This window comes from Rhizophagus irregularis, chromosome 25 (assembly GCF_026210795.1).
Source record: "Rhizophagus irregularis chromosome 25, complete sequence".
Lineage (NCBI taxonomy): Eukaryota > Fungi > Glomeromycota > Glomeromycetes > Glomerales > Glomeraceae > Rhizophagus > Rhizophagus irregularis.
In genome coordinates, this window is record NC_089453.1 from 94,207 (window position 1) to 111,923 (window position 17,717).

Here is a 17,717-nt window from a genome sequence, read left to right on the forward strand (position 1 = left end):
TTTTCTAAATTAAATAAATAATTATTAAAAAATAAAATATTGCGAAACTAAACAGACAGTTTTTGGCCTGCATTATGCTTAATTTTGGCCAGAATTATACTTAATTTTGGCCAAAATATGACTCTGAAACTAATATTTTTAAAAATATTATTTATAAAGTTAAAAAAAAAAGATAAGTTAAATTTTAAAAAAAGTACCAATTTGCTTAAATATAAAATATGACTTTGCAAAATTAATACAATTTGCTAAAACTCATAATTATAACTATTAATTAATTTTCAATCAATTTGCTTTATCTAAAATTATGAGTTTAACCTAATTTTGATTGAATTTGCTAAAAGTGATATCTGGGGTCCTAATTAAATACATTATGTAATTCTATATAATTTTATATAATGTGAGCCATTTGTTAGAATTTCATAAGGATCCCGACTACTATTAAAATATGTTACTAGTAGAAATTTTACTTTCATATGAAACTTTACCTTAGGATTTGTTTAAATTTTATTGGTTAATTAACTAAAAAAAAAAAATCATAATAATGTAATATAAAATTTCCTTTTATAGTAGGATCTTTAAAGAGTTTTATATATAAACCTTACTTTAGACTATAGGGTGACTGGGTGACCTATCTTAATAATAGATATTTAGGGTACTGTCAGATATTACTGTACTGTATATCGCGGGCCATAGTACCCCCCTATGCATAGTACCCTTCTTGAAAAATTTCATAGAATTGTATAGTACCTGGGGGGATATTTTACAATTATCTTGTGATTTAGTAATCAAATTTAAGCCATCTTTTTTTGTTTGATAGCTCTCATTGAGCTCTTCAAAATAAAAAAAAGATCGTTCAAATTGGACTAGTAGATCGTGAGAAATTCGCAAAAAATGGAATTTTTAGACTTTGTTTAGTACCTGGGGGTACGGGAATTCGAAAGCCCCCGATTTTTGCAAGATACCTGGGGTACTGTAGTCCACTATATATGGTACCTAATATTTTAGAAGGAGGGGGTAACTATAAATCTTAGGTTACATATAATACTATATACGGAATTATATATATAACATATCTTACTTAGGAGGAAAGGAGTAAACTTTTATAATAAAGTGATATTAGGTAATATCTGACAGTGCTCTTAAGATCTTATTTCATATTATTCAGGATTTTAGCTTGTTAATATTTTATATAAATTATATATAACTAGTAGTTTTATAAATTCTTTTAAAAAATATTATATTTTAATAAAAATTTATATATAAATATTCAAATCATTTTCAAAAAAAATTTCAAAAAAATAGTTTGAACTATTATTAAGATATACTTATAATACTGTTATTAAATAGAATAAAAATTAAATAAAATCTTAAACATTTAGTAAAAACCTTAAATTATATAAATATAAAAAGAAAAAAGATCCTGATAAAAAAGATGAAGATTTACAAAAATTATATATATAGGAAGAATATAAATTCTTTGAATAGTTGTATATAATTTATATTTTAAAGATTTATATGATAAAGTATTTACAAAATTAATAAAGATATTGATGAAGCTTTGATAGCTAAAGAAAATGTAATATAAAAGAATTAAAAAAAAACTAAAAATTATTATTATCATTTAAATTTAAAAGAATTTATAACAGACAGTGATCATTTGTATATAAAACTTTTTAAAAAAAGACTAAAATATTTTTATATTATACATCTTCATAATTCTGACTTTATTATCAAAATAATATAAACCCAATAATTAGAAGATGGAAAGTATGATTTGCACTCATTTTATTTTGAATTAAAAGAAAATAGCATAATGGTGTAGTTAGCCAAAAAATTCAGCCGAAAGCGCAGTAAATTTTCGGCTAACAACACCCAGCCGAAAAAAATTCATGTTGATCTTGAATATTTTTTGAATATTTTATTGGTTTAACATCTACTATTTTCGGCTAGATATTTACGGCTAACTACATTATTATTTTTATTTTAAAAAAGTGTAGTTAGCCGTTAATATCAAATGCAATACAATAATTTAAGTGGTAACAGGTAATGAAAATCCTGATTGTTCATATTATAATATTTACTATTATTATTTAACGGTAAATATTATGTAATTATTACAATAATAATAATTATATACTTTTCTTGATAATATTTATTTATGTAATACAGAATCGTTAATTATTAAATGGTATTGTTTGGTGTAAAATTGTTTCTTTAAAATGTTTAATTTTAATATTTGCTTGTAAATAATTTTTAAATTCTTGGAAAATATTTAATAAAATGGATTTAAATATAATCAAAGATAATTTTTTTTAATAAACTTTTTTTCTTTGTTATAAAATTTGCTAAATTTACTGAAATACTTCACTTAATTATGGATTCTATTTAAACAACTTTTAATTAAAACTAGAAAATTCCTTGCCAAATTACCAAGTTTAAGTGAAATAATGTCTTATGGACAAAAGCATAAAAAAATTCAAATTTTATCTTGTAATCTTTCATATGTAGATGTTTGTATATCTGAGGATATAGTTATAGATGAAGGTGCATGTTTATTATTACCAGATGAATTTAATGGTTATATATATGCTAATACAACTGCTGATGGAAATTGCTTATATAATGCAGTATCCTATTTTTTTATTCACGAAAACTCTTTATCAACACAACTTCATCTATTTACAATATTAGAGTTGATGGCATATGCTGATGAATATCTTGTCTTAGAAGTCTTTGAAAAAGATTATTTGTATTCAGATAGAGCATTTTTAAAAGCAAATAATAAGAAATATTAGCAAATAGAATATAGAAATATTGCACTATTTGTTGCTGAGATTATGGAAATGTGTCGTATAGGAGCATGGAGAACATTAGGTACTCTATATGGTTTAGTCTCAGTTAAATATTAGATCACGAAAATATGTAAAAAACTCTCAGCCAAATAAAAAACAAAGGTTAAACAAAATTAAAGATGATGATCCCATTGAACAATGGAAAGAAACAAAAGTATCACTAGAGGATCAAATATTAGCAAATGGATTTGTTGAAGCATTTCAAAAGTGTAAAATTTTTTTAAAGGTATTACACAACAAATTGCTGCTGATGAAATTTGTGAATTAGCTAAATCACCAATTGGCTTTGGACAATCAGCTGTTTCTAAAATTGTTAAAAGATCTGAATTATCTGCTAATAATGCATTGATGAAAAATGCCATTAAATTATGGATTGAGAAACAAACTGAAAGTAAGGCATTTGTGGTATGATTAAATTGAATAATAATATAATTAAAATAAATTTTGTTTGAACATTTATTATAGCTTAATAAAATATAAATGATTATAAAATTTTATATATTTTATAATTAAATAAGTTAAATATATTAAATATATATAAAATCATCACATTTTGATGTTGCTTCCTTGTCTTGCTGGTTCGCTTTGGTCTCCTGGAATATTATATATTGGTGTTTCTTGCGCCTCTGGTTGGATATTTTCGGCTAACTACACTATTATTTAAAAAAAGTGTAGTTAGACGAAAATATTCAGCCGAAAATAGTAAATGTTGAACCAATAAAACATTCAATAAAATATTCTAGATCAACATGAATTTTTTTCGGCTGGGTGTTGTTAGCCAAAAATTTACTGCGCCTTCAGCTGAATTTTTCGGCTAACTACACCATTATGAAAATAGCTATTATAAAAGATAGATTGTGATTGTAAACTTATATATATACAGTGTGTAACAAAAAAAATTGGAATATCATTCATATAATAAAAATGCATATTATATGCTCAAAATAAATCTAATTTTCTTTGCGTAAATTGGATAAGGACTAAGGTTGCTAGAGAAATTAAAGGGTTTTGGCAAGTTGGCAAAATGCCGAAATAGTGAAACTTTGCTGAAACTATATGAAAGTCATATTAAAAAGTTAGCGAAACTCTGGAGAAAAGCGAAACCTAGCAAAACTTATTATAAATGCTAAAACTGCTGAAACCTTGCCGAAACTATAATAAAACTATAGTAAAATCTTGGAGAAACTAATCGTAGAATTTTGGAGAGGTTTAGGCAGGCAACCTTAATAAGGACACTGTTAGATATTACCTAATATTACTTTAATATAAGAGTCTACCCCCCCTTCTAGGTAAGATATGTTATATATATAATTCCTTATTATATAGTATTATATGTAACCTAAGATCTATAGTTACCCCCTCCCCCTAAAATATTAGAATAAACCCATAATCAAGATCTATATTATAATATCATTTAAAGTTATAGTTGCTTCATTATTTTTTGAAAAATTTTACTGCAAATATTTACTTTGAAAAGAAAATATAACAAAAAAATAAAATATTGTTAAGAATAATGTAAAAAAATTGATACTAAAAAATCAGCAGTATAGAAACATTTATAGTAAAATGATAAGAAATTTAAATTTTCAAAATTTCACAATTTCGGTATATAGTAAAAAAGCTAAAAAATTACTCAAATTACAAAAATATGTGTAGTTCGTTCAAAATAAGTCCAATTTTTATTATTTTAATGCAAAATAAACTTGAATATCAGAACTATATTTTGACATCTTTCATGATCATAATGCCTTTTTACTTCTTGAGAAAATTAACTACAAGTCTACAAGTATTGATTTTTAAAGAAAAAATATAATGTGAAATTTGTGAATTTAGAATGGATACAAAGTCATTGAAATGTTATCAAAACCAATAGAAAAGTATAAATTAAAAAAATTTTTTTGACTATTTACTGCACTTTATGCTATTAATTCTAAATTAGTTATAAAAGTTGTAAGCTTATTATAAAAAAAATTACTATATTAAATACCATTTTAATTTACCACTGATAAAATATACAGGTTTTCAGCTTTTAAATAAGCTATTTTACAATTGAAACAGGGCCCCTGAATATACTATTAAGAACCCTATCGTACACTTTTAAAAAAATCCGAAAAGTTTTATCATACTATGATACAAATTTCCTTTTTAGACAGTTATGTGTTGCTACTTTTGTCGTACACTTAATAGTCCACTAAAAAAAAAAATCGTCGTACACCCACTTAATAGTAAAAAAACCTTGTCATACGATTATTTAATAATGGAAAAAAGGTTCATTGTACACTTTGAACCAAATTAAAAATTACTATTAGATGTTTGTCGTACATTTTTATGATCATAAATAATAAAATTTTGGTAATTTCCTTGAATAGAAATTGGAATTAAAGACAAAATACAAACTTATTGAACCATGCATGTATTGATTTCCAAATTTCCTTTTTAAAATTATATTTTCTTTGATTGGTGTAGCTTTGATTATCAAAAATTGTCTGATTTATATAAAAAGAAGTAATATTCCAAAAATTTGTTTCCAAAATATGGAATAATTTTAATGGTTTGTTTAATTTATTCATTCTATACTATACACTGGTAAAAAAATGGTCTATCCTACACATATCCTACACATATCTTACATATATCGGGTACTCAAAATGTAGAAAATTATACACAAATAATACACATATCATACACATATCGGGTACTTATATATATAGTATACTTATCAGGTACCTGATATATGTATGATATATATATTAGTACCTGATATGTGTATGATATGTGTATTATTTGTGTATGATTTTCTATATTTTGAGTACCCAATATGTGTAAGATATGTGTAGGATAAATCATTTTTTTAGGATTTTAAATTTTCATTTTTAAGGTGTATTTTATTTTCGTTTAAAAAATTCACGGGGATTTAAGGATAACTGACAAATAATTATGGGTATTCACTTTTATAGATATTCAAATGAAAATCTCCCGGCTTATAACTGGATTGAATCTTGTAATCGTTCAGAAAATTTAGGATTTGGTATTTTATATAGCTAAATTTAGTAACCATACAATGTTGGCAGGTAATAGTTGTAGTTTGGTTAAACGTTGATCATAAATCACTGATTGATATTTAAAAAAAGCTTTCATGACTTAAAACGCGTCTCAAAAAATATAGTCTTTATTAGCTAATATGAACGGTGAATCTTCCAAAGTAAACTCAAGTAAAAAAACCCTTATTCAATCCAAACTTCACTTTTCTAAGACTATATAGTCTACTATAAGCAAAGGAAAAGGAAAGAATGTAAGTTGTTTAGTACCTGAAAAAAGAAAGGAACCAGAATCAGATACTGTTAATGAAAAAGTAGAAGTTCCGAAGCAAAAAAAGCCAAACTTAAAGGATATGCTGCTTGATGAAAATTTCGAAAAGTTGGACGAAAAACATGTGTATTGTCATTATTGTGATATGGGAAAATCAATCACTTTGCATCGACCTAATGATGGAGATCGCTTATGGACTCATCTTAACACTGCATTACATATTAGTAACAAAGAAAAAGATGACAAAAGTGTATCTAAAAGAGTACGAACAACCTTTATTTCTCAATACGTTAATATTGATTATGATTGTGATTCACAACAAAATGATGATGATTTGCAATGCAATATCAACTCACGATACAAAGGTAATAATAATATTTTATAAATTTTCTTAAAGCGCGTAATTAAATGCTAATATAACGTTTTATTTAATAAATTAGTTTGTAACAGATTTTTTTCTTCTAATTATGCCATATTGGCAAAATATGAAACAAAGGGCAAAAATTATCAAATTTTATGAAATGATAACCTTTTGATGGTGATGAAAAGGCCGAAGGATACTTTAAACATGACAAATGTGTAGGAAAAACTTTTTCTCAATTTTGTTCAGTGTGTGCATCTTTAGCTTTTAATGAATCTTTTAACAAACGTAACCGCCGAATGAAAACTCTTATTGTCCAAATTGATTGTTTATTCCTTCTTAAAGAAGGGCAAGAGATTCCTCAAATTATACACAATCAATTTAATCATAGTTCAGATGCTATATGGCTTAAAATGGATTTTCAACATCTTTATAATGTTGTCTCAAATACACTCAAACATCGACTTGGATCAACTACATCTGACGCTCTCAAAAATCTTCTTAGTTATGTTACTATTGAACTTAAAGATCATTCCTATCATTCACTTATCAAATCATATCCAGCACTTGGTCAAATTCTGCAAGCTGTTGAGGCAAATGGACTTGAAGATTGGATTGGAAAATGTGCAGCATTTATGATTGACAAAACTATGGATGAACAACGCCCAGTATTTTTTGGTATGGCACAAGCAGTTACCAAGGTTCTTGATAAAATGGAATGTGAAGTAACCTCAATGCGTGGAATTGGGAAATACAATGAAAGTTTTGTAGATTTTCTCATTATATTAATGTCAATTAGTACATTATCAGTTTGATGGATTACTGCGAATATAGCTGGAGCAACAATTCAATTTTTACGTAAGAAACGAAATGAAGATAGCCAGGAGTTTAATATTCATGGTATTAATCCTTGTGTATTTGAAGAACTTATTGCAATCTGGCGGACAGCATACAATTATAATGGTCCAACTATATGTGCAAAAGATCAAACAAAAGTTGCTGAAATGATCGAAGTTTGCAGAACACGTCAGCAATGGGTAGGGTCAGTTCCAATTGATATTTCAACAATACCTCATTTAATGACTACTGAGGAACTTTGTGCAAAATTTCATCATTTGAAAAGGCTACATATATTACAGTTTTTGCATTATCAGCTGTTTTACCGGGTATTCTGCCACTAGTATTAGCTGTGATACCATCAAATCAAAAAGAGACTAAAGCCGATGCATTTTTAGAAAATAATACAGTTTTAAAAGAATTAATAAAATTGGGTGCAAAACCCATTGGACTTTATTTTGATGGTGCTGCACATGATCGGTCTTGGATTGGAAAAACTTATAGCAAAAAATCATCAGTTTTTAATGATCTTAATTTAATATCGGTAAATATATACTGTAATTATTGTTATTTAATACATTTATTATATTAATAATCTTTTTTAAAATTATTTAGGATGACACATTTTTTTCAAAAAAATTTCCCATAGAAATTGGGATATTATCTGATAATGGTCGGTCTTTAATTAATGGAACTGATGTTTTTCATTGTGTTAAAAAAGGTATAAATTGGTTTTAAAGTTTTTTATATTTATTATAATTTGTTGATAAATAAAATTCAAATATAGGCCGAAACATGCATAATGGAGGTGCACGAATTTGTCCAATTGGTAATTTTATTATGTCAACTGAACATCTTTGGTATTTAAAAGAGCAATATGGGAGTAAATCAGGATTGACAAATGAAGTATTAAATCCGAAAGATAAACAAGCAGATGAACTAGCAGAAAGATTATTTTCTTCTAATGTATTAAAAGATAAAAGATATTTATTTATAATTCTTTTATTATTAATAGAATAATGAATTAAATCTAATTTATTTAAATTTAGCAATAGTTCAACATGCTATTGAACACAATGATGATTCGTTTTATGGAGATGCTATGTATCATTTTTTTGCAGGTTTATTGTTTGAATCATGGAAATCACGTACAATGGAACATTTAAAAAGAATTCAATTTGCATGGGCAGCAACGATATTTTTCGCAATGACACGTCATTACTTAATATCAAATCAGTGCCAACGAAATTCTCAAAAATATGGCATTTCTTGGCAATCAAATGATGATTTTATTTACCTTGGCACTATTTTAATACTTTTAATTCATCAATTTCCAAATCATTATGCTGGAATTCCATTATGTTTTTGGCTTATTTCCACTGCTTTTTTGGAGCATATATTTGGTTATGCAAGACGAATTATAGAAGATTTTACTGTGTTGGATTTTTTAATGATGAATGAAAAAATAATTAAAACAATTTCAACCAAAATGAAAGGTAAGATTTTTAATGTTTTGTATTAATTAAATATGTTAGAATCAAATGTTAATTTTACTTTTGGCCTTTAAGAAAACCTAATCCGACCAAATAATAATGATGGATATAATATTCATCTCTCAACTGCAAAAGATAGACTTCCAGAAACTCTATCAGATTTTCTGAATATTTATGATATAGATTCTAATATGATAAAGGTCTGTAAAGTTAAAACTTAATTTTGAATTTATATTATGCAATTATTACTTATAAATTTAATATTTATTATAGGTTTCAAAGGCAATGAATTCTATATTACACAGGTCGAAAAGTGAAAAATCAGGCATCAATCAGTCACCAATCGGACACCAATCAGGTAGCTGATTGGTGACTGATTGGTGACTGATTGGCATTTTCGTCAAATACTGTCACCAATCAGGCAGTTTGCTAACTTTTGATCCAGTGATCAGAAAATGATGAAATATAGCTCATTGGAATCGTCTCAACAAGACGAATCTAATGGTGGTAAAATTGCATTTCTAGGATTGATAGTTAATAAAAAATTAAATAAAATATAAATAAGATATTTTTATTTTTATATTTTACTTAATTTCTCATCAAGTATTAATCCTAGAAATGCGATTTTACTACCATTAGATTCGTCTTGTTGAGACGATTCCAATGAGCTATATTTCATTCTTTTCTGATCACTGGATCAAAAGTTAGCAAACTACCTGATTGGTGATGGTATTTGGCGAAAATGCCAATTAGTCACCAATCAGTCACCAATCAGTCACCAATCAGCTATCTGATTGGTGCCCGATTGGTGACTGATTGATGCCTGATTTTTCACTTTTCGACCTGTGTTACAAAGTGTAGGAATTAATTACAAATCGTCTGAATATATTGCCATTATTCAGAATACTTTATGTACTTTTAAACACAATAGCTTTGCGTCGAATCTTATCAATATTACTGATGATGATAATAATAATACTCATGATGATGATGATGATAGCTTATCTGATCAAACTTCTGAAGATAGTACTCAAGATACTCAGATTAGTCAGATGCTATTACAACATCAACAGCGCATTATGATGAGAAATAATTTGCCAAATGTTCTTGATCAATTAGTATCTGAGAGTGATGATAAATTTGAATTAGAGCATAACACTATAGATAATTCATTTTTTGACATTGTTAATCATGATGTGCAACAAAAAAAAGGAGTAGATCGTATGTTTATTATGCAAAAAATGGAAGAAACTCGTGGTAAAGTATTTACAATATTACATATAAGAAGTGTATTACAAAGGGTTTATTACACTAAATTATATTTCTTTTTAGTTATATTTGACGAGTATACTCAAAAAGAACATCAGAAATCCAATAATAAGGCGGCAAATAATCTAAAGAATTTTGTAGTTGAAACAGAAAATGGCCCAATTGAATTAGCAACTGCTTTGAGATATGAACAAATGCGTGCTAATACAAAACCAATTAGAACTAAAGGACGTATTTCAAGATGGACTACAGCATGTAAAAAAATATTTGAAACTACAAAAATAAATCTACAAGCATCTACATTCAAAGCTGGAAGTTATTTTTTTTTTATAGATAAATTACAATCAATATTGATAGCAGAAATTATAGCAGTATTTGTGGTAAGTTAATTATTTATGAATTTTTCAAGTAATATTATTATGGTTTAACTACTGATTTTTAGAAACGTGGTGCAAGTTATGTTAGAGTTGACATGTCAGATGGAATAAATGCTGGTCGAATCCATGCTAGATTTTTTGAACGATCACCTGATTCTAATCACGAATTTTTACCAATAATTGCAAAAAATAGAGCGCAATTTGCATGTGAGGCATATTCATTTCGATTTTTTGCAGCTTTAGGTAATATTGAAACCACTATTCATGGTACTTCGAAATGGATGGATAAAAGATTATTTCTGTCTGACTTACAATTAACATCTTATTATTATTGGAAAAATAATGTTATTGGTATTGAAAATAGCATTATAAATGCTGAAAATATTATGAAAAATGCAAAAAAACAGGATGATGATAATTAAAAGAATAGTTGTACATATTGCATTTTAGTTCAATAATTTTGGTGTACATTTTAATCAAATTCTGAATAAATATGAAATATTTGTCGTACAAAATAAAAAAATTTTTGTTGATGTCGTACATTTAAGTCGAATTTTAATGTACACTTTGCAAATTTCTCAGACACGGTTCATTATATAAAAATTGTCTGTATTCAGGGGTCCTATTGAAATACAAAACAGATCTGTAAAATACAAGCAGTAGTTTATGTAGTTTCAATTGATCCAGAAGTTTGTACTCCATTCACATGGTATTCTTCAACAAAAGGTGCAGGTAAGATAGCTAAAAAAAAAATAAACTGGTATTTTCAACTTCAAAATGAAAGAAAAAGAAAGCATTATATATTGAATGAAATTCATTGAAAAACAATCAAGTATGAATTTGATATAATAATTGTTATTCCCCCTTTTGAGATTTCTGAATTGAAATATACAAATGCAAGAAATGCAGAATAAAAATAGATCAGGCTTTGCTTAAAGGAGCCATGATCTTGTTATAAGACATCCTCATGCAAGAAATAGTAACTTTTTTAGTAATACTTATCAGGTTTTTAACGTTTTCGCAACGTTTTTATTAAAAAACGTGCGAAAACTTTTTTTTTTTATGAAATTATTAATAAAAAACGTTTTCGAAAAACGTTTTTTGTTAAAATTTAAATTTTGTTATCATATTTGATATCAAACAAATAAAATTATTAGGTGTTACAATCCAAAATTTCAAACATTATTAAAATTGTATTTATTCCAATTTTATTTTATTGAGTTCACAATAAAAACCAATTTCCTGTGAAAATGTCAATCATGTTTTTGACTTCGGTATTTTCTATTGGAACAGGCGAACAGCAATTAATTAGGATGATCGAATTTTTTCCGTTGTCACATTTATGGAATAAATCAAAGAATCTAGATTCTTAGAATGGGTTGACCTCATTGTCCATGTATGTTCAAAGATAAATGTTAAGATATTATTAAAAATGTCGAAATAAACGTTGTTAGGAAGTTTGACGAATACCTTTTTTTCTGAGAAACTAAATATAAGTTTGTTATTAAATTTAAGAGGTTAAAATCAAGTTTAATTTTCTTAATTCATGTCTCATTCTTCCTATAAATTTACTATGATTTTAGTGACGGGTTTACAGGTTCAATAGAGTTTACAGAATTACAGAATTTTACAGATATTTTATACTAAAAGTTTGACCATGTGATTTTCTTCTATATGACATATTAAGTTTGTAATAGAAATTTATCATCAAGAAAGATTAATTAATAATTTTTTTTTTTCTTAGCTTGTTTTAAAACGCTAACTTCACAAAAAATTTCTTTTCACAAATTCGAAAATGAAGCCTTACGATACTTCATATAATCGACTTAAGTTTGTTTTAGTAAGAAAAGAATGTTTTAAATTTATAATCGAATAAATAAACTGTATGTACTATACAATTTTTATTTTCAAATTTAAGGCATTAATTATATTACGAAATAAACCTGTCGATTGGAAAATCGAAGGTATGTATTGTTGATTTTAAATCAACTCGATCAGTTTTTTTTATTAACTGTGGTAAAACTTAGATTACATCCAATTCATAAATCGCAATGATGTACAACAAAACAATTTAAACGAAATAACTCAAAATGTTAAGGAGAAAATTAGTAACGATAATAAGGAAAAACAAAATAATCAAGAAGTAAGCAACAGTAATAATGCTATTGTTGATGAGCATAATAATTCACAATTGAGATGGCGGAAAAGAGCATTGGAATTGGCAAATAATGTCGATTCTTTGAAACAGCAACTATGTTTAGTTGAGCTAGGTAATACGGTAAACCAATATTAGTTATTAATTTGTTTTTGAATAATATTTATTGATTTTTTTTATCTAGAACTTGAAAATGCAAAACAAAGTACTGTGACAAATAAAAGGAAGAAAACAAGGGTTCAACAGTCTAATTCTATATCCGGAACCGTTGAAGGAGATATTTTTTCAAAGAAACAATCGGAAAAAAGATCATCTGCAAAAAGAGAATTAAATAAATATCAGGATCCTGATGTTCAAATATTTCAAAAGCTTCCAGGAGCTGATGGTAATATCAATGAACTCTCGGTTTTCAAATTAACGTGCTAATATTTAAATTAATATAAATTAGATACTTGGGGTCAATTTGATATTAATCAAGCAATGTCGTTTCTACAACAAATAAAGCTATTGATGTCAGTAGCAACTACAATGTCGGAAAAATCAACTATTGAAATTCATTCGCCAAGTTTAGAATTATCATCTACGAACTCTAGAGTTATGATAGCACAAACTATCATAAAGATCGTGCATTATATGAGTATAAAATTGACGAGTTTGTTAGAGATATTTCAAGCAAATGCACCAAAAAGCAGTAATCTAAAGCGGACTTATTCAACTTGTGTAAATAATTTTGGTACTGTCTTGGAAAAATTATTGGGTACTTAAAGTAATTAATTTTATTAAATGCTGTTTATGGATAACACATGTTGATAATAATCTTTAATTTGTGTAGTATTTCTTGAATCGCCATTACTTTCAGACTTTGAGAAAAATAATATCATTTCAACTATTGCAACATCTTTAACATTCTTGATTCAAGCTATCCACATATTAACTACAGTGGAAATCGAGGAACTAATGCGAGAAAGTAGTGAACTCGAAGATATTGATGAATCAGAGATATCTTCGGAAATTCAAGATCCAAGAGATGTAATAACATTCGTTTTAATTCACGTATGTAATGAAATTGAACCGAGACTTAAGGAAGCCGTTTGTTTTGTGGCAGCAAAAGAATGCCTTCAATTAATCATTAAAGAATTCAACATGTATAAAGAATCAACAACCGATGATACATATTCTTTCATCAATACGATCATGTCCAATATTGGTTCAGGAAAACCCGTTTTTGAACCTGTAAGTAGTATTGTATGTAAGGACACCACATATTATTTGTTATGGATTCTTGAAGAAGTATTAATTAAAAATCAGGGATGTAAACCGGATAATGTGATTCTCTTGGGTAAGGATTTATATTAATGTTAATCGCTTTACTTTATTATTAAAAAATTAATTTTTTATTGCAGGAGAAACGATTAAGAACATAACTACATTATTAGAAGCATCAATACTAAATAATAGACGAACTTCTTCACACGGAGATGCTTTTACAATGTATTTATATAATATTTGTGAAAAACTTTGTGTTCAATTAGGCTCTATCTCTTTAATTGACTTGCTTGAAAAACTATTTGAGTAATTGGCGGGAAAATTTTATTTATTCGAATCATAATTCAGGGTTATTTGCTCTGAAAATAAGCAAATCAAATATTCAGTTTTTTATTAAACATACAGAATATTAATTTCAATTATCTCTCACTGTCTGCATAAGACTTGCAATATTCCTGACCAGAATATATAACAATGAGGTTTTACATTTGTTAATAATATTTCCTATCAGAATTATTTCAAAAAGTTGTTTATATTGGATAAAATGCTTTTCGTCTTGGTACAGATAATCTCTTAACTTTATCTCCACGGAGAATTTCATCCGATTACTCGAACTAATTTGGATCTAGGGTACTATTCGCAATTCTGCGAGTCTGCGACTGATGTTATACCGATGTTGTTAGCCGCAAATTTACTGTGGCTGCGGCTAAATTTGCATTAAGTAGGATAATTGGATAAAACCACTTCAACTGACGCACTAACATGCATGCTTTTGACATTCATGCAGCTGATACTTATTTTGGCGTTTTATTTATAAATAATACTATTCCGGAATTAGAGTTTTTTTTTCATGAATCGGAAAATTTATAATCTGTAATTCATAAAATATTATTCTATAATTTTAACCCCGAATTTTAGTTTAGTCAATCCAGAATGTATTCTAAAATTAGAAAATACAAGAAAAATAATAAATAACGTCTGAGCGTCTTGAATTTTGACAGACGTTTTATTAATTGATAACCCTTCCCCCCATTTTTTTTTTACTCCTCCCTTAAAATATCGGAGAAATTAATAATTATTCCTTTCGTTCATCCTTTTCTATTTAAATAACAATGTTAACTTTTATGGTAAGTGTTATGGTCATAATCAGATCCTTCGTGAGAATTTTTAAAAGTTTCAAAGTAACACGATTTCATAATCCGAATTTTTATTATTGTTACAGCTAATATACATTATATCTTAGCGTAGTTTTTTTTAAAGATTATAATTGTATAAAAAAATATATGGATAGGGAAGTGAAAAAAAACCAGAAAGTTCTTTCAAGAAAATTTACTATCTACAAATTATAAAACGATCTATGAAGTCATTATCTAAACTTTCATAAAGTAAATAAGAACTAAACGAAAATTAAAACTAATTTACATTTTATGAACAAATTAAATATTCTAATAGACAAAAAAACGACTCTTTCTATAATGAAACTCTAAGAAGCCTCTTCTTTAGTAGGCTTTCCTGTATTAACAGGAGTTACTGGAAATAGTTCTGCCAAAATTTCATTAAGAATTTCCGCATATTGAGGATGATTAGCCAAATCCGATAAAATATTTTTGAACCCAGTTGTTTGTCTAATATGAACAAAGTTCAAAACAACGTATTTCATCGCATGTTCCTTTAATTCTGGATATTTCCATGCAGTTCCAAACAAAAATTCTGCAGCGTCATTTACTGTCAAATAATTAAAAATCTCATTTTTTGCCTGTAAACGTAAATCATCTATTAAATATTTATCAGCAATTCTAAAGAGATCCAAAGCAGTAATGTTAAATTGTTCTTCCTTTTTAAACGTGACTTTATTTGTGTAAAGGAATCGTAACATCTCCAAAAAAGTTTGATAGTGAAAATCGGTAACTTCAATGACGTGATTGCATCTTGCTTGATGATTATTTACGTTATTATTAGAATTTCTTCTTTCTCTAGCTTGTTGTGGAGGTTCTGATTTGCCATTCGAATCTGATTCTAACCATTTCCCTTGAAATATCAATTGAAAATATTTAGATCTTGCGGAAAGAATCGATGAATTGGCATAAATTGTGTGTCCTTGAATGTTGAATTGAACATCGGATGTTGCCGGGTTGTTTAATTGGCCTTCCCATGCTTTCACTAAATCTTGCGGAATAAGATCAGGTAATTGAGGGTTACTAGGTAAAGGCCATTTTTGCGAAACCATTCCCATTTCAGCTCGATCAAATTCAACACCAAATAAAACATGTTCCGGTAAATTTGCTTTATTAAAGAAAGCTTCCCAACCTATAAATTTATAAAAAAAATCAAATTAATATTTATTATAATAAATCGATCTGTTAAATACGCATGTATTAAAAAACATACCCCATCCAGATAATTTAGCTGAGAACGAGTTCATTTTTACAGATTGTCTCTTAAGAAAAATCTGATTTCTTGCGTTTTTCAAATATAATTTAGCAGTTAATATACTCCTTCTTGACCATATGCCACTAGAGTTTGCCTCTTCATGATTTGGTATGGCAAAAAGAAATGCTGCGCAATGGCCAGGTTCTTCTGAAGAGTTCTAAAAAACAAATAGATATTATAAAATTAAGTTTAGAAATTTTATTAAAAAGAAGATAAAATCAATAATTTTAAGATCTAATGTAATCTTAATTATATTATGCGTACAGGAATGAACTCGAGTTGCCAAAACATATCGTGGGAAGTGGCAAAAGGAGGACTATATACAGTTGTGTCAATCTTAGAAACACTAGAAAGAAGGAATTCATAACAACTTTTGGTTTTAAGAGTTTTGAGAGTCGAAGACATGACTAAAAAAAAGAAAAAAAGAAAGAAGCAAGAATATATGACAGAGTTTTGACAGAAATTTTTATGCGGAATTGTTAGAAAATTGAGAAGCTTAAAGTTTAAGCACAGCAAATAAATGTAGTATCTAAATAATGTTACGAGAATGTTACACGAAACGCGATTACACAAAAAATTTATTACAACAGTAAAAAACGTGCGATACTTTAGGAATCGCTTCTCAACTATACCAAACTATTTTTTTTTTAAACAAATTCAAGACGGTAAGAAATAAGGAAAATACCGATACCGATACGGTTGAGATAATTTTCTCCCTTTATATATAATCGAGTAGATTTGATCAGTAGTTAATCAGTAATCAATAATATCAATAATTACGCTCTAATTTCAAATTTGTATGTTATGGTGATGCAAGTGGAACTCATGACCTTTTGACAATACATATTTGGTATAGGTTTCTGTATGTTCATATGATATATTCAGGGGTTACAATCATAAAAAAAAAACAATGTCAACTTATGTGACTGACCAAACTTAAGATGATCGAGATTTAATTTGTTGATCTTCCTAAACGGTATATTAAAGGTATTTAAAAAGGAAATAGTGTTTAATTTTCTGCCGCAAATTTTTTTACAATGTCGCACATTTATATAACAAAGAGTGAATCTTGCCTTTTTTCTCATTAATTTTTGGAAAGAAAAGTAATTGACTTTTATTAAAAAAAATATACAATAAATATTCTAAAATTCAAGTTTCATATTCGGCTGCATAAATTCAATAATTTGATTATGTAATACAGACTAGGAATTATAAGGTAATTCTTGTTAACTCGAGCCGAATAATGATGTCTGCCAGAATTAAGTTAGGTAATTTATTATATACTTGTTTATTGTAATTTTATTTATTATAACCAATAACGATAACTAAAATAGCTATTCGTAAATTGTAAAAATTAATGTGCACACT

General features: G+C 27.1%; 5 protein-coding genes across 5 annotated transcripts; 4 read left to right on the plus strand and 1 right to left on the minus strand.

The window, feature by feature from the left end:
* Positions 1-2,447: 2,447 nt before the first annotated feature.
* On the plus strand, positions 2,448-2,795 carry OCT59_016492 (uncharacterized protein; the record flags this gene model as incomplete). The annotated part of the gene is made up of 1 exon (XM_066145741.1): positions 2,448-2,795. One exon carries the CDS (start codon positions 2,448-2,450, stop codon positions 2,793-2,795), a length of 348 nt encoding a protein of 115 aa, XP_066003494.1.
* Positions 2,796-2,837: 42 nt separating this feature from the next.
* On the plus strand, positions 2,838-3,263 carry OCT59_016493 (uncharacterized protein; the record flags this gene model as incomplete). Its single annotated transcript, XM_066145742.1, has 2 exons — positions 2,838-2,874; positions 3,079-3,263. 2 exons carry the CDS (start codon positions 2,838-2,840, stop codon positions 3,261-3,263), a joined length of 222 nt encoding a protein of 73 aa, XP_066003495.1.
* Positions 3,264-6,033: 2,770 nt separating this feature from the next.
* On the plus strand, positions 6,034-10,920 carry OCT59_016494 (uncharacterized protein; the record flags this gene model as incomplete). The annotated part of the gene is made up of 13 exons (XM_066145743.1): positions 6,034-6,054; positions 6,115-6,526; positions 6,772-7,284; positions 7,357-7,559; positions 7,646-7,903; positions 7,975-8,080; positions 8,147-8,325; positions 8,375-8,855; positions 8,928-9,052; positions 9,126-9,157; positions 9,784-10,109; positions 10,185-10,501; positions 10,564-10,920. The coding sequence occupies 13 exons, from the start codon at positions 6,034-6,036 to the stop codon at positions 10,918-10,920; spliced, it is 3,330 nt and encodes a 1,109-aa protein (XP_066003496.1).
* Positions 10,921-12,293: 1,373 nt separating this feature from the next.
* OCT59_016495 (uncharacterized protein) lies at positions 12,294-14,229 on the plus strand (the record flags this gene model as incomplete). The annotated part of the gene is made up of 7 exons (XM_066145744.1): positions 12,294-12,338; positions 12,417-12,462; positions 12,526-12,768; positions 12,838-13,038; positions 13,102-13,410; positions 13,486-13,992; positions 14,057-14,229. 7 exons carry the CDS (start codon positions 12,294-12,296, stop codon positions 14,227-14,229), a joined length of 1,524 nt encoding a protein of 507 aa, XP_066003497.1.
* Positions 14,230-15,093: 864 nt separating this feature from the next.
* Positions 15,094-16,754, minus strand: OCT59_016496 (uncharacterized protein; the record flags this gene model as incomplete). The annotated part of the gene is made up of 3 exons (XM_025321375.2): positions 15,094-16,226; positions 16,308-16,506; positions 16,614-16,754. The coding sequence occupies 3 exons, from the start codon at positions 16,752-16,754 to the stop codon at positions 15,403-15,405; spliced, it is 1,164 nt and encodes a 387-aa protein (XP_025169111.1). The 3' UTR covers positions 15,094-15,402.
* Positions 16,755-17,717: the final 963 nt, after the last annotated feature.